Genomic DNA, 22,604 nt, shown 5'->3' on the forward strand with positions numbered 1-22,604 from the left:
ATGCATGCATTTATAATTAGTTATTTTGTAGAAATATGTCAAGTAGAAAAGATAGAATTTAAACATTTAGGTTTGTAAGAAGACATAATAGAAAGGAAGATCAAGCTTAATGCCAAAAGTCACTGCTGTTTTGTATTTTGAAATGTCAGCATAAATGAAAACACAAGAGATAAAGATATGATATGGACTTGTAATTCACCCTTTATTCCCTTTTTTACAAGTAGGTAATTAAAACCAGAGTTTATGAATCTAAGGACAACATGACAGATATAGGATGGTGAGGTAGGTGTGGGCTCCAATTACTTATTACCTCTTTCAAGATGCTTGACTAAGTGAAAGTGAAGAAATGTTGTTTCTCCAGCTTTTAAAAATATACAGAATGATTTCTAGAATTCTCCAGGGGGAACTGTTCTTTTTGAGCTGAAGATTATATCGCAGTTTGTACTTAACTGCCGAGATATTTCCTCTTCTAAAATACTATCCTCTTTTCATCCACATACAAATTGTGAAATGGAATGGGACTGGGGCCCGGGAGGGTATATGAAGATGAGCGACTTCACGTCAGGCAGGCTGAAAGCCAATAGCTGAGATTTAATATGACCAAGCATATTTATTTGTAAGTGTTTTAGAATCACAATGGAAATATTGTCTTTAGAAAGAGGTAATTTAAAACATTTTCTATAGTGCATATATGATTTATAATGTATCCTTACCACATAGCTTATTGAAAATTATCATTATGCATAGATAGTTCCAAAAAATTAGTGTTCTATGTATTTCATTATTTTATTGTGAGTAATATACTACCTAGTCATTGAAAAAAAAGGGTTAGTTTTCTACTTTCAGCACACATATTACCTATTAGTTTCCTTTTTGATAAAAATCCATTGGGATTTCTTTTTGTGAAATTTAGGAATAACGATAAATCCACTGTTTAACTGCATTTCAGTTACTTGTACCCAGTGAAATGGATTGGATTTACTTAGAAAAGAAGATTGGCTTTTAACGATATTTGAAACAAGTACAGAAGGAATATAAAGAAATGAACATTAAAAAAAAAAAAAAGAAATGAACATTTGTCCTTCAAGTAACTTACTACTTTTAGTTGATATAAAAACCAAGCACTCATGAAGAAATTAGTGATATTCAGAACAGACAAGGAATTAGTGAAGACAATACTCTGTCTTTACAATATTGAAACTGAATACAAATTCAGTCTAAGGAAGATGTGGAATTTATTCTGTGCTTTGAACGATAAGCTGCTTAAACACCAAGGAAGTATAGTGCACTTCAGGGGGAAAAAAAAAAAAAAAGCTAAAAGAGCCATGGAGCCATGGAGGAAAGAATGAACAGACATATTGCAAGGACAGGGAAGAAAGGGGGACCAGGTTAAAGATGAGAGCCTTTGTTGGGCCTTGGTAGGATAAGGGGAAATAAGGTTTTCTAGAGGGTATCTTTGTTATTAATACTCAGGCCTTAAGACCCAAGCAAGGGAGGCTAGGTGCAGTGTCATAAACCATAGGGAGCCATTATAGAGTAGTTTAAATTTTAATATTCTTATTATAAATTAGTAATCTTTTTCTTACACTCAGTAGAGCCAAAAATTAAGCCTGGCGGCCTTGTTTTCATCAACTTAGAATTCTTGTTTCAATCTAAAGTTTCTCCTGTAGTGTTTAAAAGATTAAAAAAATAAAACCCTAATCCTGAAACATACGGGAAATCACCTTGGAATCTATTGGTTGAAGAAATTAGTGCTGGAATAATTGTAGTGATGATTTTAATAAGGTAGGAGGATTGCATTGCATCCTTCTAGAAAGCTCAACATGTTTTTGATGATGTCAGGCTTTTGGTAAGAGGAATGCCAGAATAGAGGAAGGAAGTTGAGGCCGTATAGGGTAGCATTTCTGTAGCTGCAGAGAGGGCTGTTTGGAATTACGGCTCTACCCAGGATAGAGCTTCCAGGGGGAGCCAGGATCAGGAGGCCATCATGCACTTGCTCCTCTCCAGACTCACATACAATGTAAAAGACCAGTTGCCATGTCAAATGCACTTTGACTCTTTCCAGACCTATCATAGAGAAGAAGAATGCTCATTTACATTTTGTAGTCCTTCAGGATTCTTAAAGAGTGTTGATTTTATTTCACTCTATCCCCTTAGCCTTTGACTAATGTGAGGCAAGAAGGGTAGATGGAACTTGCTCAGCATCAAGACTATGATTAGCAGAATCAGGGCTCCCATTTTCTCCTTTGCTGATTTCAAATCTAGAGAGTTTTCTGCTCCTCTGAATTGTTGCTTCATATATGTTGAAAAGCTTGTATTCTTTGCCCTAGTAGAATTTAAGTAAATACTGACTGAAAATAGATTTTAGTAGGTAATTTTTCCTCCTCACTGAATGCTTTATAATACACTCAGCAATGCTGATGTGACTTTTACTTCTGTTCAGTTTTATATTAGGTGCTTCTCATGTAGTCACAAAGTAGTTTTCTCGATTCTGATGGGTCCTCTACTAGTGAAATGGTGGTAAAATTTCATTTTGAGTTATTAACTCTGTTCCACAAAACACCTAACTAGCTGAGAGCTTTCAAGCAGTCTTTAGGAAAGTTCCATGCTCCATCTTTGTTACAATAGGTGGAGAATCTTGCTGAAGACTCAGATTTTGGCAGCTCCACTTTGGACTCACACACTTAGAATCTCTGGACTCTGACCCTAGCCTCTCAGGTAATTCTTAGGCACGCTGGTTTTACAAATCTGATACTAGAATTACTCTTCTGCCTTTCTGTTAAAATATCTCCCTTTCCTCCACTTCCTCCTTCATCTTCAAGCTCAACATGTGCTGTGCTAAAGAGAATATATATATATTATATATATATTTTTTCCTAGTTCAGTCCTTCTTAACATCTGCAAAGTCTCTCTCTCTTCCTCTACTAGGGTCATAGATCCATTTGAATCATAGCCAAGACAACCAACACAAGGAGGAAATTGTTGATGTATACATGTGTGGAGGGGGGTGGGGATGAGCAAAATTTTTATTTATTAAGTGGATTGGGGTAAAGGAAATCTCAAAGCAGGAGACCCAACAACATAATACATTATAATAATTAATAATGATTCAATATAAAATATGATGATACAATAAGTATACTTTTTAGGAGTGAATATCAATTACATATAAATTAGGAATATTCATAGAACATCATGAAAAGGCTATTGGTGAGACTAGGAGGAAAGACACAGCAAACTTTGCTGTGTGGACATAAATCAATAAGGTCATTTAGTTGCCCTTGCAGAGGTGGAAACTCTCCAAGGTAGAAATCAGACCTGTGACTAAATGCCAGCTTTACTGAAAGGCTGCTTGGACAAGACATTGTTGTTTACTATTGATAAAGAGATTACACATTTTTTTTCCCTCAGAATTTTTATGCTTCCTGGCATAAGTAGAGAGTATAAATTCTGAAAAATCTTTATCTTTGCCGGTGGGTTTCAAGTACTACTATCATGTTTTATACAGAGAAGACGTCCTATATCAATAACCACACATTTATTATAATGTTGGAAAACATTTTTTTCAACAACAACTTCATTTTAAATAATGGAGAAAACATACTGATTCATAAGACCAAGAAAAACTACCACAATATCATGAGAAAATATTACTTTATTCATGTCAAAAATATTAACTTGCCTTTAGAAATATCTTCTGGTGAATAAAGGTCTGAATGTGATCATTTGAGTTTATTAGGAGGATATTAGGAACACATTCTCTGAAAGGAATGAATGGGGACACATTCTGAATTGAACATGATTGTTTCTGAAGGACTTTAGAATATAATAAGGAAAAATCCTTCAGTCCTTGCTCTGCAATATAATAAACCCGATTCTCTGACTGTAAGTCAAGAAAGCTCTTGTCTAAATTCACGAGGCAACTATTCATTCCTTGATGTAGAGGAAAGCATGTCAACAAGAAGCATACAAGCTCCCTTACTTTCATGATATTTGATGTGAGAACAACAGCAAAAAAACAAAAACAAAAACAAAAAAAATTAAATTTCCTTACAACTTAACTGCTTATTGTCAAGTAACTGAGACAGGCAAAATGACCTTCCTCCAGGAGCTCAACTAACTCATTGTTAACACTTGTACACTTTGGTAGAGGCAAAAGGTAACCTTAGCTGATGTTAGCCCTACCTCCAGGATTGTGTAAGTCTTTAACTTATGAAAATCCCTTTGGAGACTTCCTTTATCTCTTTTCCCCCAAGAAGTATGTTAGCAACCCTACTCCAAACATATGGCCCACAGATACACATCCGAAGGTCTCATGACTAAGGTTTTAGCAGACAGTAGTGAAAGACATTATTTTAATTACAGCTAGCCCCTCAAAATCCTGAAAGCCTTGCTTCTAAATTCCTTAAAGATTTACAATTTCCCTAAACCCTTCCCAGCTTGAAAGTATATAATCAGCTGACCCTCACAACCCCAGTGCAGCTCTTTCTGCCCACGGGTCTTGTCCCCATGCTTTAATAAAACCACCTTTTTTGCATCGAAGACATTTCAAGAACTCTTTTTTTGATCGTTTGCTCTTGAACAATATTTCACATCAAAATTTGGTAGAGCAAGACAACACATTTTCTAGTAATTGGCTTTCAATTAATATTTCATTTTTTTTGTTGTTGTCTGTTTTGACAAAATTTTGTTTTTCTGCAAAACAGACAACAAGAAAAGTTTTCTGTAGCAAAACTCTTGCTTCAGAGGGACAAGCTTAGGATAGAGCCAACAAATATGAGGATTATACTCTACTAAGGGAATTTTATTTTATTTTACCTTACTTTGTTGTTTTAGAGATTTTATTTATTTGATAGAGAGAAAGAGCACAGGTAGGGGGAGCAGCAGGAGAGGGAGAAGCAGCCTCCCCACTGAGCAGGGAGTCTGATGCAGGACTCCATCCCAGGACCATGAGATCATAACTTGAGCAAAGGCAGACACTTAACTGACTGAGCCACCCAGGTGCCCCATATACCAAGGGAATTTTAAAGTTTGGAAGTGACATAACTCATATAAGCAAGGATTTGGAAGTGAGCCCCAAAGAAGTTTTTCTTGACTTGCAAACGGGAAACTTGCACACCGTTAGAGCTCAGGAATAGAAGTGGGGGAGGGAAATAAGTTGCACCAGGAAAGGGAAAAGATTGGTTTTAGAGATACAAAATGAGAACTGGGCCTACATTAAAGATAGACCCATCAGCTGCCAGGGCCTGGATAAACTGTGTATACTATAAATTTGACCCCGTAGGCCTATTGTGAAACAAAACCAACAGAAAAAGTATTAAAGTAGGCAATCCATATTCCTATAGCAGTAAAATAAAGATAGTCCTTCATAACCAGAAGCAGATTTTCAAACATGATTTATACATAGTGATGTATTGAACTGAATTTCATATCTAGTAGTTTGACTTTCAGTCTTCCTTTGATATTTTTGTCCTTGCCTTTTATATATCCTTAACCTGAAAATATTTAGAAAAAGCAGAGCAAAAATAAAACCTCCACTTAATCTCTGATGCTAGTGTATTTGAAATTGTAGCAGGAAGTTAAACTTTTTTAATCTAATATTTAACCACATTCTATGATACTTATATTTTCTTTCTCTACTTATCAGTTAAATATATACATTATCATATTGTTACATTTGTTATAGATGTGAAAATACTCTGTGAAAATCTTCAGCTTTTAGTGACTTGAGGAATTTTCCTTAAGAGAATACATCTTATATATTCAGGGAAGTACATCCTTCATAAATTTCAAAGAAAGTGCTGTTAAGAGAAATTCAACTGAGTAGATTTGAAGATCAAATTGACTTTCTTAAATGATTCATGAATTAGGAGCTCTGAGGAATTGCATGAAATGGAAGTTTTTCATAGGAAGAAGGCGGGGGAGGAAATTATTAGTAAAAGAAAAGGATTGTAACAGGCAAGGTCACTTTCCCTTAGGGGGAAAAGCAGGAGGTCTTATGCAGATTACTTCATCTTCCTTGGGGGACAAAGAGGACCCAGGTGACAGATTACCTCATTCATTGGTGCTTATCAGAAAATTCCTGACTAAATATAAGTTAAAACTTACATTTCTGGTGGAGGTTGAAACTGCAGTTAGGTTAGGTATTACACCTCAGTTAGGTGACTTGGCCTCAGTGATGCCCTGTGGGGCCTTTATTTTATTTTTTTTTTAATGTGGAAATGGCAGATTATTAGCCCTGACATTACCTACCATTTAAAGATCAAAGAGAAATCATTTATATTTGTTCATGGGAGTGGCATGATCTGTACCTTCAGCATGTGGAGGAAATACAAAGATGAAGTGATAAGTACTATAATGTGTTATGGCCCCTTTGGATTAAGAACGTATTTCATACACACAGAAATAATAAACTCGATTCTCCCTGAGCTCTGAGGGGAGATTTAATTTCCCTGTCACTTGCTAGTATCATTTCCCTGGATTTGAGGCTTCGTCCAGATCCGAGGAGAAGGTAGTATGTATATTCGGGTGAGCCTCACCTGCATGAGATTTGCTCTTTCTGGTGGATGGGTTGTGTGTCTTTTAGAGCTCTCCCATATACCTAAATAAATTTCTGAGGTGGGTGTAAATAAATTACTTGAATAGATTATTTCTGACTTAGCAAGGTCTTTGAATGAATAAATCACAATCAAGTTTTAGTGAGAAGCGGCAAGAAGAACAAGCAGAAAATGGTAGGGACTAGAGTAGGCTTTGGACTGTCAGCACAGCATAAGGAGATAGAAGAAAGGAAGATGAAAGAGGTGGCCAGTAGTCGCAGATAAACTGAGTCATTTTCACTTGGGCCAGACCTGCTCAGCCATGCCTGTGAGCTCTCCCAAGTCTTTAAGTGTTTAACATTTAACTTTAAATGTTTAACTCAAGGCACCATTTCACCAACAGGCTCCTTCTCTTGAGCTCATTTTTTTTTTTTTTTAAAGATTTTATTTATTTATTTGACAGACAGAGATCACAAGTAGGCAGAGAGAGAGAGAGAGGAGGAAGCAGGCTCTCTGCGGAGCAGAGAGCCCGATGCGGGGCTCGATCCCAGGACCCTGGGATCATAACCTGAGCCGAAGGCAGAGGCTTTAACCCACTGAGCCACCCAGGTGCCCCTCTTGAGCTCATTTTAGTTGAGAGCAAGTTATCTCAGTGTCTCTGCATTTATCTGCTTGTTAGCGTCCTTGCTGTATTCTATAGATTCTTTTTCCCTACTGTCTCTCTTCTGTGTTTTTATTTATGTTCCCATGGCTAGAATCAAGTTCAGAACTTCACCTCTTATGTGGATTACTGATATGCTTTCTAACAAGAAGTCGCTGTCACCTGTACCCTCTCTGCTCAAATCCATTAAAACATACATATTTTTTTAGAATTAACCTAAACTTGTAATATTTCTACTAAAAACATCAGCGACCACTCATTGACAGACAGCCAAATTGACCGTAAACTTCCTTTTCTGATACTCAAAGTCAGTGACAATAATGGCCAATTTCTCTTTTCATCTCTTCTTTTGTCCTAAGGAGCTGCCAAATTCCTTGCTATTTCATGAACAAGACCCACGAAATGCTGGCAGGATTCACTCCTGATGTTGCCGCCACCTGGAGTATGCTTTTCCATTTCTCTTAGCCAAATGCTATTTATTATCTATTTTAGATACATTCTTTATGAAATTTTGCTGATTTTTCTCAACCAGATGTGATCAACTTTTCCTTTGAATCATCATAATTATGCACACAACTTCCATGCCAGAGCTTTGTTTTTTCTTTTCTGTTATAATGTTCATTTGTTTCTTTGTTTCATCTTCTTATTTTTTAAAGTAAGCTCTATGTGGGGTTGAATGCATGACCCCAAGATCAAGAGTTGTATGATCTACCCAGCCAGGTGCCCAGTGTGTTTCACCTTTTAAATTGTAAATGTGTTAAGGGAAGTAACTGCGTTTCATTATTTTCTGTATCTCAATGCCCTACACAGAATGAGAACTGTAAATATTTGTTAGATTGAGAGTAATGTGTCATAGATATACACAAAAATTGATGTATTCTTAAGTATCTGACCAGGAAACAATATTTAAAATACACATAAAAGTGTACCTTAAAAAAAAGGAATGTATTGTTTTTCAAATGATCTTGGTTGATGGTGTATGCCTTCCAGAAGGCAGCCTATCAACTTGCTGGTTCAAATGGAATGAGATCTCTGAAGCATGGTTATTTTATTTTTAAATTCTTCTATAAGAAAGAGAATAAATAGAGAAACTTATGGCATAGCTTTGGCTAACTGACTGGGAGATGTTTAAAAAATATATTTATAATTAACATAATATGAATCTTTGCCTGTCGATTTCTACCAATTGAAAAACGAGAGATGTTTTGGAAGTCAGTGGGCAGTTCTAAGAACTCCTGTAACATTCCCTCTAATAAAAGGGATTATTTATTTATTATTTTTTGTTTTTTTAACGGTTATAATTTTTAAATTGTAGATATGGAACAGCTGCAGTACCAAGTACCACTGACATTTTATTTAGCAACTGAGGTTGTTAATATTAACAGAAACGAAATCTATTTTGTATTTTAAAAAACACATTAGGAATATAGTAACTATGGTGAGTAACCTAGGGCACTTAGTGCCTTAAATGTGATTCCTAAATAAACATGGGGCAATTAGAACACCTCCCCTGTACCCTTTTTGAATTACTCTTATTAGGCTAAGGTTTTGATTTCATATGTTGGTAATACATGGTTAAAAAATATTATCCTAGGAATTCGTTTTGAACAAAAAGAATATGTCAAATGTGTACAAGTTCTGTATTCAGAATTATCTGGCAAAGCCCAACTCAACTTTATGAATACTCTTTATTATATAAATACTAAGACAGTATCAATCTCTGACTTTGACATTTCCTCCAGTCATATTAGGAGTCCTTGGTTTTGTTTGTTTGTTTGTCTTGTTTTGTTTAAAGATTTTATTTTTAAGTAATCATTATACACAACGTGGTGTTCAAACTCAACCCTGAGCTCGAGTCATATGCTCTCCTGATTGAGCCAGCCAGACACCCCAAGATGCCTTGTTTGCTCCTTCCCCTTCTTGTTTTTTCCCAGGGTAAGATGAAGAGGGGACAGTGGTTAGGTAGGAGAAATGTGTGCTTTGTGGTGAATTATCTTTTCTATAAAATAATAGAATCATATAATAAAACCATAGGATTATATAGAAATTACAGATATTGTGAAGTGAACACTTTTCTGTAACTATTATAAGCCATAAACCTGGAAAGTCACTGTTATTAATAATAACTATTATAATATATATTTCCAGTTAGCCTGTTAGGGACAATTGCATAGGGAAATTATTGTTTATAAACAATAAATTATCTTTTCATTTGAGTACTCTAGAATGATGGTCAAAGAAACATCTTTTACTCAGTAAATTTATAGTCTTGTTGCTGTTAAATATAAATTATGTTCTTATAATTTTAGTAGTTTTAATTTATTTCCTTCTAAAAGTTTAAATGCTTTATTATTCGGCATCCATTTCGTTACTTCCCCTCAAGAAATCCCCAGCCTTTTAATGATAAACTTTCTTTAACATCGGCATCGTACTAGCTTTTGGAATGCTTTCTTGAAGTCTTCATTAAAGATTGTATAAATCAGTGGATTTATAAGGGAATTGAGATATCCAAGCCATGTCAAAAAATTTGACATTTCTTCAGAAATTTTACACTTTTCACAGACATTAACAACCAATTCTTTAACAAAGAAAGGCAGCCAACATATCACAAATGCACCCAAGATTAATCCTAGGGTAGTGGCTGCTTTGCGTTCTCTTGTGCCTGAGATCTTTTGCCTTCTCCAAGATTTCTCGTGCTTGAATTCAGACCTGGGGCTTTTCACCGTGTTATGAATTTTATCAAAGTCTGTTGATGGATCAGATAAAGATTTTTCTGTGTAGGGAGTGGAGACTAGTCTAGTGCTTTTCTCACCACTCCCCAAAAGGACTTGGCCATTCACCTCCTCCTTGGCAATCCTACTTGCTTGTCTCTTGTGGTATAACGTTTTTGCTGCTTTATATATTTTGTAGTAGAGGATCAAAATCAATGTTAATGGGATGTAGAAAGCTCCAAATGTTGAATAAATTGTGGAAACAATGTGGTCGTGTTTGATGATGCACTCATCATCTCGGCTAGTTCCTTGGTGCCTCCAGAATAAAGGAGGCATAGAGATAAAAATGGATATAATCCAAACAACTGTAATCATAATGCCAGCATGCTTGGGAGTCCTTTTCCTGGAGTACTCCACAGCATCTGTGATTGCCCGATACCGATCCAAAGCTATAGCAGAGAGATGTAAGATGGAACACGTGCAGCACGTGATGTCAACGCTCAGCCAGATGTCACAGACCACTTGCCCCATAATCCAGCTCTCTCTCACAATATACACGATGCTGAAAGGCATCACCAGGACAGCTACAAGAAAATCTGTGACTGCAAGCGAGCAAATTAAATAGTTGGCTGGGTGGTGCAACTTCCGGGTCACAATAATTGCCGCAATCACAAGGGAGTTGATGGTCGTTGTCATCAGTGCCAGCCCGGAGAGAGTGAGGGACACCAGAATTTTGGATGGCATTCTGTTTAACAGTTCTTCTGAGGTCAAGTTTTGATCAGATGAGTTTAAGAAATCCATTTTTTTGTTTGTTTTAAAAGATTAATATAGCTGAAAAAATGGATACCTGTAACAAAGGAGGAGAAAATCAGTTCAGAGAAGTCTTTAAAATTTTTTCTCTCCCTTTCAGAATGAATTTTTAAAAGTATATATGTATGTTTCCCAGAATATTCTATGGATTAAAAAATGGGAGTTTAGATTATAGATTTTCTTTTTCCTTTCATTTAATTAAATTCTGATGAGAACAGTAACAATAACTTTCAAAACATTTCTTAAAATATAGCTCAAATAAAATAATTTTTTATGAGTAAACTTAACCTATTACTCAGTAAAATCTGTACCATTATAGAATCGCATTTAAAAACTATATTATTCTGGGGCGCCTGCATGGCTCAGTGGGTTAAGCCTCAGCCTTAGGTCATGATATCAGGGTCCTGGGCTCGAGCCTCACATGGAGTGGGGGGAGCCTGCTTCCCCTTCTCTCTCTCTGCCTGCTGCTCTGCGTACTTGTGATCGCTCTCTGTCAAATAAATAAATAAAATTTTTAAAAAACAAAACATAACAAAAAACTATATTATTCCTAGCTATGGTTTTCCCTTCATCTATGGAGATAAAGTTTAATAGCACATGACATTAATATCTATTTATGCTTTATATAATGTAATTAAAGAAAGTACCATATTAAAGGCAGTATTCAAAATCATAAACAATTTCATACTTAATTCAAAGTTACATTGAGGACATTATCATTGAGCTCTTGGAGACTAGAGGAATTTTTAATGTATTTAATGTCAGAATATAAAGATTATAAAAAGAGAAATAAACAAAAATAAAATATTTTAAAAATATCCCTAGCTTTCTATGATCATTTAATGAAATTAAGAAAATGCCAGAGTGTTTAGTAGTCTTTGTGGATATAAGTAGATAATTTGGTTTAAAAAGATGAAATAAAATTAGTTGGAATCAAATAGTCATAAAATACTGCCCGTTAATACAGTGACATATATGACCAAGTAACTCACTTAACAAGGTGAACTTGCCAGCATGGAGAGCTTATAATGGCACTCACTCTGAAATGGAAATTATTCTTCTTTACAAGTCACCATTGTAAGGACCATGTAACCTGAAAGAGGATACCTCAAACATGGCTTATAAGTTTTGCTTCAGTTCATGCTATTGCTTAATTATAAGTCAAACAGCAATTGGAGTATAATAGGATTAATCTTTTTTATAAGATAGTATTTTTTATGTATTTATTTTCTGCATCAGTCTTTCTCTCTTTTTAAATAACTTTTTAAAAAAAATAGTTTTATTTATTTATTTGACACAGAGAGAGAACAGCAGATGGAACAGCAGGCAGATGGAGAAGCAGACTCTTGGTGAGCAGGGAGCCCAACTCAGGGCTTGATCATGACCTGAGCTGAAGGTAGATGCTTAACTGACTGAGCCACCCAGCTGCCCCTCTTTTTAAAATAATTCTTTAGCAGCTACCTGTATCTTAGGAAAAGATGGAGAGGACAGAAATCTGAAGCTTTATTACTGTACCCTCATATTACTTATTTTTATCTTAATGTGCTTATGTTTCATTTGTTGGAACTGATAAAACAATACTTTAAAATACTTAATATTATTATATTAAGTACTTCCTGTGAAGTGTGTGTGTGTGTGTGTGTGTGTGTGTGTGTGTGTGTGTATAATGAAACCTAGAGGTACAGCATATCTAGTATTCTACTTGTGTTTGGTTACCAGTACTAAATTTAATTTTTATTTTCTGATATTCTTTGAAAGCTGGTGCTGATGGCTTGCTTCTAAGCGAATTGAATGGCAGAAGAAATTTAAATACCTGCTACCCAGAAAATGAGTAGTTGTGCTGTGTGCAATTGAGAAGGAATTATAAATCTACATTATTTATGTCAAAACATGTCCATTTGTAAAGGGCAACTAAGATAGTTCCAGATAAAGAATAGAAGCCAAAGTTTCCTTCGATATTCTAAACCTGTGGTTCCCCACTTTTGTTGGCCTCAGAACCAGGATGAGGACTGTCAAAACAGAGATTACTGGGTCTCACCCTTTGACATTAGAGATTCAGTAAAACTGGGCTGGGGCCCTGGACCAACAGCAGCAGCAACACCTGGGACCTTGTTAGAAATGCAGGTGTGAGGGTGAACGCAATGTTGGGGAGAACTCAACATGCCCATTACTCAGCTGTCTGTCTAATCCTTTTACTGCTCTAGCATCTGTGATTTCCTTTCAATTGAGAGAAGCTCTGACATTTTTGTGTATGACTTCCTCAGAATCTTTCTCACATTCTTAACTTATTTCTTGGAGTTTTCCAAATAAATGATCTTACTCTACCTTTTATTGTGATGTTTCTGTGATTATTTTTACTGCCCTCTTTTTGCAGTACAGCTCTTGGACCTCCTGCTCTAGGACTGTTATTCCCCTTCCCCAACATCATTTCTACTCTTTTTAGCCTGCAGTGAGAGTTGACTCATATGACTATATTTCCTAAATCCATACTGGATCCCAGGGCCTGAGGTATAATGGTGTGATCATCCATACCATCATGATTGTCATGAAAATCCTTGCTATGTGCTTTCAATATCAGTGCACCTCAACAGTCTCAAGCTATTTTCCCTGGAAATATGTTTAGGCAGTCAATGGTCACAGGTGAAACACTTACTGTAAGCCAATTAGACGTATTAGAAACATGGCAGATTAATTAGTTTCTGCCTTCTCTCTAATCCCCCCTCCCCCCATTCTCTCATCATAAAACTTATACCAAATATTCAGGGGTGGCTCAGTGGGTTAAATCCTCTGCCTTCGGCTCAGGTCATAATCCCAGGGTCCTGGGATCCAGCCCGGAATTGGGCTCTTTGCTCAGCAGGGAGCCTGCTTCCTCCTCTCTCTCTGCCTGCTTCTCTGCCTACTTGTGATCTTTGTTTGTCAAATAAACAAATGAAATATTTAAAAAAAAATACAAAACTTCTACCAAATATTCAATTAAAAAACTAAATATTTTCCTGATTGGTTCATTCTTTCCAACAATGGTTATTTAGTGTTTACTTACTTAATTAATTATTTAGCATTTTGGGAATTTATCTAGTGTTTATTTAGTGTTATAGAGTTGATTTAAAAGTGTTGACATTTTTCATATTATAACCAAAACTAACTTTCCACTTTAATTTGCCTGTTAAACAGTTTTGACATAAGAGTCTGTTCAAGAGGTAATTCTGAAATCACATTTTGAATGGAATATTGAAATATAAGAACTGTTTGGAAATAGTTATGTGTGTTTTCATAGTAAAAATGAATTCTGTTGGTAGATGGGCCAGCTTAAAATTAGCAGATAAATTATTTGGTAATTCAACTGAATCCCTTAAGAACTATACTGTAGCATTTAAATTAAGTTTAATAAAATGGTAGTTAATGCTAAGGAAAATATCAAAATGTGTCATATAAATTTGATTGTGGTTTCTAAGAAATCTTACCATTATTATTATTTTTTAAGATTTTATTTATTTATCAGAGGGTGAGAGGGGAAGAGAGCGAGCACAGGCAGACAGAATGGCAGGCAGAGGCAGAAGGAGAAGCAGACTCCCTGCTGAGCAAGGAGCCCGATGTGGGACTTGATCCCAGGACGCTGGGATCATGACCTGAGCCGAAGGCAGCTGCTTAACCAACTGAGCCACCCAGGCGTCCCAGAAATCTTACCATTACTAAATTTAGAAAACTAATCTTCTGATATTTGTTTTTATCAAAAACAAAGAAAACAGGAAAACAAACATAAGCAATCACAATTGGGTTTCTTTTTGTTTTATTTGCCTTGCCACTTACAATCAGAATTTCATACTGAAATTAATTCATACATGACCTCCAATCAGATTCTTTCCTATTCCATTACATCTTAAGTTCCCATTGTGAGTCCTTACAGTGCTGGAGACCACCTTTGGGAGACATAGACTGTCACACATTTTTCTCCTACTCTTAGAACATAGATTGCATTCTTTATTTTGAATGTCTTCACTGGGAAATAGTCAGGATTCCTTGTTAAGTAGAGCCTGTTGTCCCGTTAATTATATGTAGCCTTCTTGATAATAACAAAGAGAAAATTTTACCCAGGCTTTACTCAGTGTGAATATTTGCCAATTTATTGGTCTAGCCACATTATGCATTTGCTCCTCCATTTACACAGGTTTTTTTGTTTGTTTGTTTGTTTTTTCTTAATGCCGGTTTATGTTCAGTTATCAGTTTGATCTTGATATCCAAATATATTTCATTCATATGAAAATATAAGTTCACAGAGGCATAGTTTGGTTTACTTTATATTGTAAATAACATTGGGGAGGGATGTCATACGAAAATAGTTTTAATAACAACATTGTAAAGATGCAAGAAAATAAAATTCAGTTCAATCAAGATCTCATGAGAACCTATGGTTGGCTGCTTCAGTTAGAATAATAATAATATTTATCCTTTCTGAGTGTTTACTTCTGCAGGGACTGTGCTAAGTGTTTTCCATATGTTAATTCATTTAATCCCCACTGCTAATCTATGAGGCAGGAGAGATTATTTTTTTAAAGATTTATTTATTTTAGAGAGTGATGGGGGAGGGATAGAGGACTAGGGAGAGAATCTTTAAGCAGACTCCCTGATGAGCGTGGAGCCTGGTGTGGGGCTCAGTCTTACAAAACTAAGATCAGACCTGAGCCAAAACCAAGAGTCAGAGACTCAACTGACTGTGCCACCCAGGCTCCCTGAGGTAGGTGCAATTATTGTTTCTCATTCATAGATAAGAAAACTTAGGGACCTGGCACCTGGGTGGCTCAGTGGGTTAATGCCTCTGCCTTCAGCTCAGGTCATGATCCCGGTCTGTCAGAGTGCTCCACCCCATGCACTCTAGCTTCCTAGCTAAGGCCAACAAGCACATGCAATCCACACAGAGGACACCCTTTAATTGCCTAGCCCTGGTGGTTGAGGGGGCTGCGGTTCCTGAGCTCCTGGGAATGTAACAACAGAAGACAGTTCTTGGCAGGCCACTCCTCTTAAGGCACTACAAAGACAGCAGAATGAAATGCAACCCCAGACTTTCTGTGAAAAAAGTCCATTTTCTTAGCCTGGAACTTCAGCCTAAGGGACAGGCTTCAGGTTTCCCACACAACTAGAATCTAAGGAAGTGGTTGCAAAATATAAGCAGGGAGAAATTATGCTTGTGCACCCACCAGCCTCCCTCTAGCCTGAAGAGACCTCTCAGAAAGAAGCCTCACACTCGTCTGGAGTCCCAATTTTTGGAACTGTTACCTAGGGGATACCTCCAGATCTCCTGGTCCAGAGGCTAGCAGGGATTTTGATTTGCATACTTTAAAAGGTATTGCCTCAGGGTGAGGCTTCCAATCAGGCTGAAACTAAGGGCTAAATGAGAGTCTCCCTTTGGATCACCAATAGGTCTTGGCACACCCTTCACATCTAGGGTATATCATGAATAAATCAGGTGGTTTAGACAATCACAAAGGTTTGAGAGAGAACCAAAAGTTAGGCTGAACAAGAAGGATCATCATCTATATAAGGACACTCCTTAAAGAAAGAGAGAGAGAGAGAGAGAGAGCAAAGAGCTATTTCACCTAAAATATAGAAGCAAAATGAGGAAACAAGTATGTTCCAAATGAAAGAAGAAGACAAAAACCTCAGAAAAAGGCCTTAATGGTAAGAAGACAAGTAATCTACCTGATAAAGAATTCAAAGTAATCATCATAAAGGTGTTCACTTAACTTGGGAGAAAAATGGATGAACATAGTGAAAACTTCAAAAGATAGAAAATATAAGAAAATATCAAGTAGAAGTCACAGATCTGAAGAATACAATAACTGACCTGAAAAATATGCTAGAGAGTTTCGACAGCAAATTAGATGAAGCAGAACAGATCAGTGAGATGGGACAGAAAACAGTGGAACTCACCCAGACAGAGCAGCAAAGTAAAAACAAACCAACAATTTCTTAAAATGGAGATAACTTAAGAGACCTATGGGACAACATCAAGTGGAATAAAATTTGCATAATAGGGGTCCCAGAAGGAGAAGAGAGAGAAAAAGGGGCAGATAACTTATTTGAAGAAATTATGGCTGAAAACTTCCCTAACCTATAGAAGGAAACAGACACCCAGGTCCAAAAAGCCCAGAAAGTTCCAAATAAGATGAACCCAAAGAGATAAACCAAAGACACATTATAGTTAAAATGTCACAAGTTAAAGATAAAGAGAGAATCTTAAAAGTAGCAAGAGAAAAAAAAAATTGTTTATATAAAGCAAACCCTCATAAAGGTAACAGATGATTTCTCAGCAGAAACTTTGCAGGCCAGAAAAGAGTGGCATGACATATTTAAAGTCCTAAAGGGAAACCAAGAATATTGCTTATTGCTATCCAGCAAGACTATCATTTAGAATTGAAGGGGAGATATAGAGTTTTCCAGACAAACGAAGCTAATCACTACTAAAGCCACTTAACAAGAAATATTAAAGGAACCTCTTTAAGCTGAAAAGAAATAGCACTAATTCATAACAAGAAAATACATAAAAGTAAAAATCTCCCTGGAAATGGTAAATATATAGTAAAGGCAGTGTATTAATAACTTATAAAGCTATTGTGAAGGTTAAAAGACAAAATTAGTAAAATTAAAATATAATAATTAGTGAGGGGAAAAAAAAACAATAAAAAGATACCAAGTGTGACTTTGAAAATATAAAACATGGGAAAGAGCGAAAATAGAGTTTCAGAATGTGTTCAAATTTAAGTTGTTATCAACTTAAAATACACACACACACAGACACATCTCAAAAAGATGAGGAAATGGAGGTACATAACAGCCATTGATTTAAGCCCACCCAGGCAAATGCTGTGAGAATGCTCTATTCTGAGGGTTAGAAATATACCCTCATTAGATCCACTTCTACTTGTTAATTTAGTTCTCTAATCCACTGTGGCTCTTGAATCCCTTCTTTGGGTTCTTGACTCTGCTCTGAGAGATCCTGTATTTCTATGAGAAATAGTCTGGATTTACAACTAAGTAGACTTCACAGTGTGCTTTCTGCCTATAGAAAATCTTTTCATTTTGAACTGTATCTTTCCCCTTTGGTCCAAAATAAATAAAATTCTCTTAAAAACTTTGTGAATCTGACTGGAAGTCATGACAGGTCCCAACATTTCACATGCATAATTTTCCAAGACAGGCTTCTCTTTACTTTGCCTAGAGTATTAGGGCTATGGGGCCACATCTTTAAGATTTTCAGAAGCCTTTTTGCCTAGCTGAGGACTTCACTAGGCACTTCTTTAAATCTTTCTGAAACCTAATAAATTATTTTATGACCATACCCTTGTCTATTCTTCATCCTAAGGCCATTTTTATTTTGACAATCTTTTGCTATCTAGATAGATCAGTGATAGGAAATAGGTTTGTTTTCCTATCTTGACAAGTCCTGATTCTTATATATTTCTTCTAAATTTTGCTTGTAAACTTTATTCCTCTCCTGCTTTCCATAGCTTATTACATAAAGCTAAAAAACTGTCAGTTGGCACTTGAAACATTTTGCCTCTTGGCCAGATCCATAAGTTCATCAAGAACATTGACCTTTCAGGTTACTGGAGGCCACACTTACAAATTGTTTCGCTACTTCAAAACATGGGCTTCCCTTCTAGTCTCCAAGAGGGTTTCATCACCTCCTTTTCAGCCACCAAAAGTTTGTGCACTAACAGTCTTCTCACTGTTTTTTCAATATAGTACCTTATTTCAAAGCCAATGTCATGTGTATTGCTGATAAGTTTACAAGGATGGACTATGCTTGACTGTTTGTTGTCATTTTGGCATCACCATGGGCTCCCAGTACCTGCAGAGTAAGGAGTAGTAAGGAACTACATCCCAGAATCTGCTTCTTTAAATCTGGCTTTAGAATTTGATAGTGAGAGGAATTACCACAAGGTTTGGGAAGTAGAAGAGAAGGGTGGTTGATGACTATCTGAAGGTGGTTGCAGACAGACGCATGGTCAAACATTGACAGCAGCTTCTGTGTGCTCTTGGAAACCATTGTTGGGAATTTTCTCAGATTTTTGGAGAGCTACAACAGTTTCCAAGAAAGTCTTTGAGAACTACCTACTTAGGGGCTTTGGGCTAAGGTGCTTCAGTGTCTCCTTTGACTTTAGGCAACAATTGGGTGGAATTAAATTTTGACTTTCTTGACTTTTCCCCCCTTGGTGTTCCATATTAACTTAAACTCCAATGTCTTCATTAATTAATTAATATTACAGGAATGTATTGAGTGACTCTGTTTCCCTGACCAGGCCCAGACTAATACAAGCAGATATACTGCTAGGTGATTGTTAGGAATTAATAACCAAAACAGCCATAACTGAATACTGAAAATATTAAGCAATATTTTCATTAAGACCGTTAATGAAAACAGTTTTAACCATTGAAGGATTAACTGACTTTTACTGAATCTTAAATATATTTAGAAAGAGCAGCAATTCTGATTTTAAATGAAATTTACACATTCACATATTTCATTGCATGGATGATTCTGGTTATTTTTTTTAAGAGACACCTGCATAGGAGTCTGCTAAAAATGGAAAAACAAACTGCAACAATGAAAAATCTTAGGGAAAACTGCACTACATTCAGTGAACTGTGAAACCATCTGTAAAAGTACTGGTTATGGAAAAGGAAGCAAATACACATGCACAAACTCAGTATGTTACATTACTTCTTTTATTTGTTGCTGAAACCTACCTTGGAAGAAGCTAAATGTGTGTATGTGTATGAGCAGAGGAGGGATAGAGGATATGGAAGGGATGGGGCTGTGAGGGCAGTAAGAACTGATGCTTATTTCTGAAACTGGGGTTTCAGTTTATTAAGAGACTATCACATATTGTGAATAGAAGCCACAGTGCTAGAGTTAAACAGATCTTCATCTGAAGCCTGTCTCCCCATTTACTAGTATGAGCTCAAAAAGTCATTTCAACTTTCAAAGACTCGCCTTCTTTGGTGAAGTGAAGATAGTAAGATTCAGGTCTTCTAAAGTGTGGTTGAAGATTAAATGTAAATCGTTAGGTCCTAGCCCCTAATAAACTCAGTATTTATATTTGTCCTCTGTAGTAAGCATTAGTGAAGGCATTAAATGTATATAACAAGGTGAAAAGTATTCTGGTATTTTTATTTTTACTTCGGTCTTCATTTTATAGTATCTGTATTACCACCATTGTCTAATTCCACAAAAGTTTCTTAATCCTACAAAAAGATGGTGGTAGTGGGAGGAAACAATGTGCAATTACTGTGGGTGAGAAATGATGTATTCTTCTAATATTTGAGTTAAAACAGAAAACAAGTAATGGGTTAGCAAGCTAGAGATCAGATTTTGAAAGAATATGTTTGTGATCTTTCTCTCCTCCTTGCCTGACATTACTTCTTCTTGAGTATTCAATAAGGCAAATAGTTTATTCCATAGTGATACTGGATATAATATGTCTTATATAAGTGCCTATCACCAGGAACTAGACAAAGAATCTAGAAATTCTGTACCTTTACTGGAAAGATACTAAAAAGCTGAATTTTCTATATGTTAGATATGAAGAATATTTTTTAAATTTTCTTTTTTTTAAAGATGAATTTTAAAAAATAGATTTTAATTTAATTTAATTTATTTATTTCACAGAGAGAGAGAGAGAGAGAGAGATAGAAAGAGAGAGAGAGATCACAAGTACGCAGAGAGGCAGGCAGAGAGTGAGGGGAAAGCAGATGCAGAGTTCTCTCTGCTCTCAGCAGATGCAGAGCTCAATCCCAGGACCCTGAGATCATGACCTAAGCCGAAGGCAGAGGCTTAACTGAGCCACCCAGGTGCCCCTAAAATGTTCTTTTTTAAAGAAGATTTATTTGTTTATTTAGAGAGCGTGAGAGAAAGAGAGTGTGTATGGGGGCAGGGGAAGGGGAGAGGGAGAGGGAGAGAGAGAATCTCAAGCAGACTCCTTGCTGAGCACGGAGCCTAGGGTGGGGCTCAATCCCATGATCCTGAGACCTTGATCTGAGCTGAGATCAAGAGTTAGACAACCGGGGCTCCTGGGTGGCTCAGTGGGTTGAGCCGCTGCCTTCGGCTCAGGTCATGATCTCAGGGTCCTGCGATCGAGCCTCGCATTGGGCTCTCTGGATGGGGAGCCTGCTTCCTCCTCTCTCTGCCTGCCTCTCTGCCTGCTTGTGATCTCTCTCTGTCAAATAAATAAATAAAATCTTTAAAAAAAAAAAAAGAGTTAGACAACCAATCAAATGAACCACACAGTCACCCCTAAAAACTTTCTTTCTCAAATTAATTATTAACAGTCTGGTAAATATCTTAATCCAGATACGTAATTTTATATTCTTAATCTAGAATAAAATATCAGATCGGACAAAGTCTTTCTTAAAATGTGGAAAGAAAATAGCTAAATTTACCTGAACATAAATCAAAATGTCATGGTAAATTATTTTCTTAAAAAAAAAATCACATGCTTGGGATGTGTTAAAACTCAGTGAAAACTGTTATGAGATTAAAAGAGATCTAATTTTAGTGATGATTTTTAATTTGACAACTTCAATCTTTTTAGTGCATAATAACTAGTTAACTGCACCACGCTGGCAAAGCACAATGATCTCTTTTTTTCTCTCTGCTTTTTTTTATTAGCCAGTGCTTGAAAAACATTAGACTATTATATCTTATATTTTATGCAAATGTAACTAATGGGATGAAAGGTATTTCACATGATTGGGATGTATGCTTTTCCATTTTATTCTATTTTTCTTTTGTAAATATGTTAAATTGGAAGTATTTCTCTTCTTTTTTCATCTTTAATTCACTTTCTCTCTTTTGACCCCCTTTACTTAAGCTTTATAAACTACAGCATTGTATTTGGTAAATTTAGTAACTACCACTTTGATTAACTGAGTATCTAAAGAAACAAATATTTAATATTGACATTTATTGGACACCACTGGCTTGTTAGGGCTGGTATACAAAGTATAATATAGTAACAGTATAAGTGCTTAATTGCTGTCAGTTGAAATTGGGTAATTGATTGATCATCTTCAATTAATGATATTATAGAGTGTTCAGCACTGAAACACAAGACAGGTATTTATTATATAGCCATTACTTGGAGCTCTGCTTAGGCATAATCTGGTCTTCCAGTCTGCTGGTTATTAACTATAGGCTATTAACTATAATATGAGGAAAAGCTTAACTTTTTAACCTGGATAAGATAGGCAGTGATTGACTAAAACATGTTTAGCTTAAATATACACTAGCTTTCTTTAAATGTACAGTATAAAGTAGCCACAATGTTAAATAAGATGGGCATTTCTATTTTCATTGTATTTAGTTGGCTTTACATAATGCTATGGAATATAATATCTTATATTTCTGTGTTTTACACAGTAATTTATCCTGAAATCCAAAAATACAGATTGAAGCACAAGGTTAAGATAATAACATCTTGAGACTTGATCCCAAAATAATTATGCGAAATCTGTCTATATCTGAATAACAAGAAAGGAGAACTCCTCTTCATGTACTTTGACTTAACTTTTTTTTTTCCATCTGAGAATACAGAAGTTGCTACGAAATAGTTTTTCTCTTGTCCAAGATTTTTGGGCCAGCTTTTTATAATTTAAAATACAAGTTCTCATTCAGTAACTTCAGTCACTTCTACCCTTCTTCTACTTTGTTTACTACTACAGTAGTGGTTATTATTATCTTTAGATTAAAAGTATCTTAATGCCTGTACTTAGAATTTACTCCAGTAAAGTCATATATTTTAGAGAAAATTACCAACAAGTTACAAAGAGTTTGTTGGATGTTTCAGATATGGTATGGTTAAATGATGGTGATTTGTATATTACCTAGTT

General features: G+C 35.9%; 1 protein-coding gene across 4 annotated transcripts in view; it reads right to left on the reverse strand.

Annotated features, from left to right (window-relative positions):
* Positions 1-2,963: 2,963 nt before the first annotated feature.
* Positions 2,964-22,604, reverse strand: part of HTR1F (5-hydroxytryptamine receptor 1F) — a 159,284-nt gene continuing 139,643 nt past the window's right edge. For all 4 annotated transcript variants that reach the window (XM_059164429.1, XM_059164430.1, XM_059164427.1 and 1 more), the window contains one exon: positions 2,964-10,755. In XM_059164429.1, coding sequence (XP_059020412.1) covers positions 9,612-10,709 — 1,098 coding nt within the window. In that variant the 5' untranslated portion in view covers positions 10,710-10,755 and the 3' untranslated portion in view covers positions 2,964-9,611. The remainder of the gene's footprint in view (positions 10,756-22,604) is intronic.

The sequence above is a fragment of the Mustela lutreola genome, chromosome 2, assembly GCF_030435805.1.
Source record: "Mustela lutreola isolate mMusLut2 chromosome 2, mMusLut2.pri, whole genome shotgun sequence".
NCBI classification, from domain to species: domain Eukaryota; kingdom Metazoa; phylum Chordata; class Mammalia; order Carnivora; family Mustelidae; genus Mustela; species Mustela lutreola.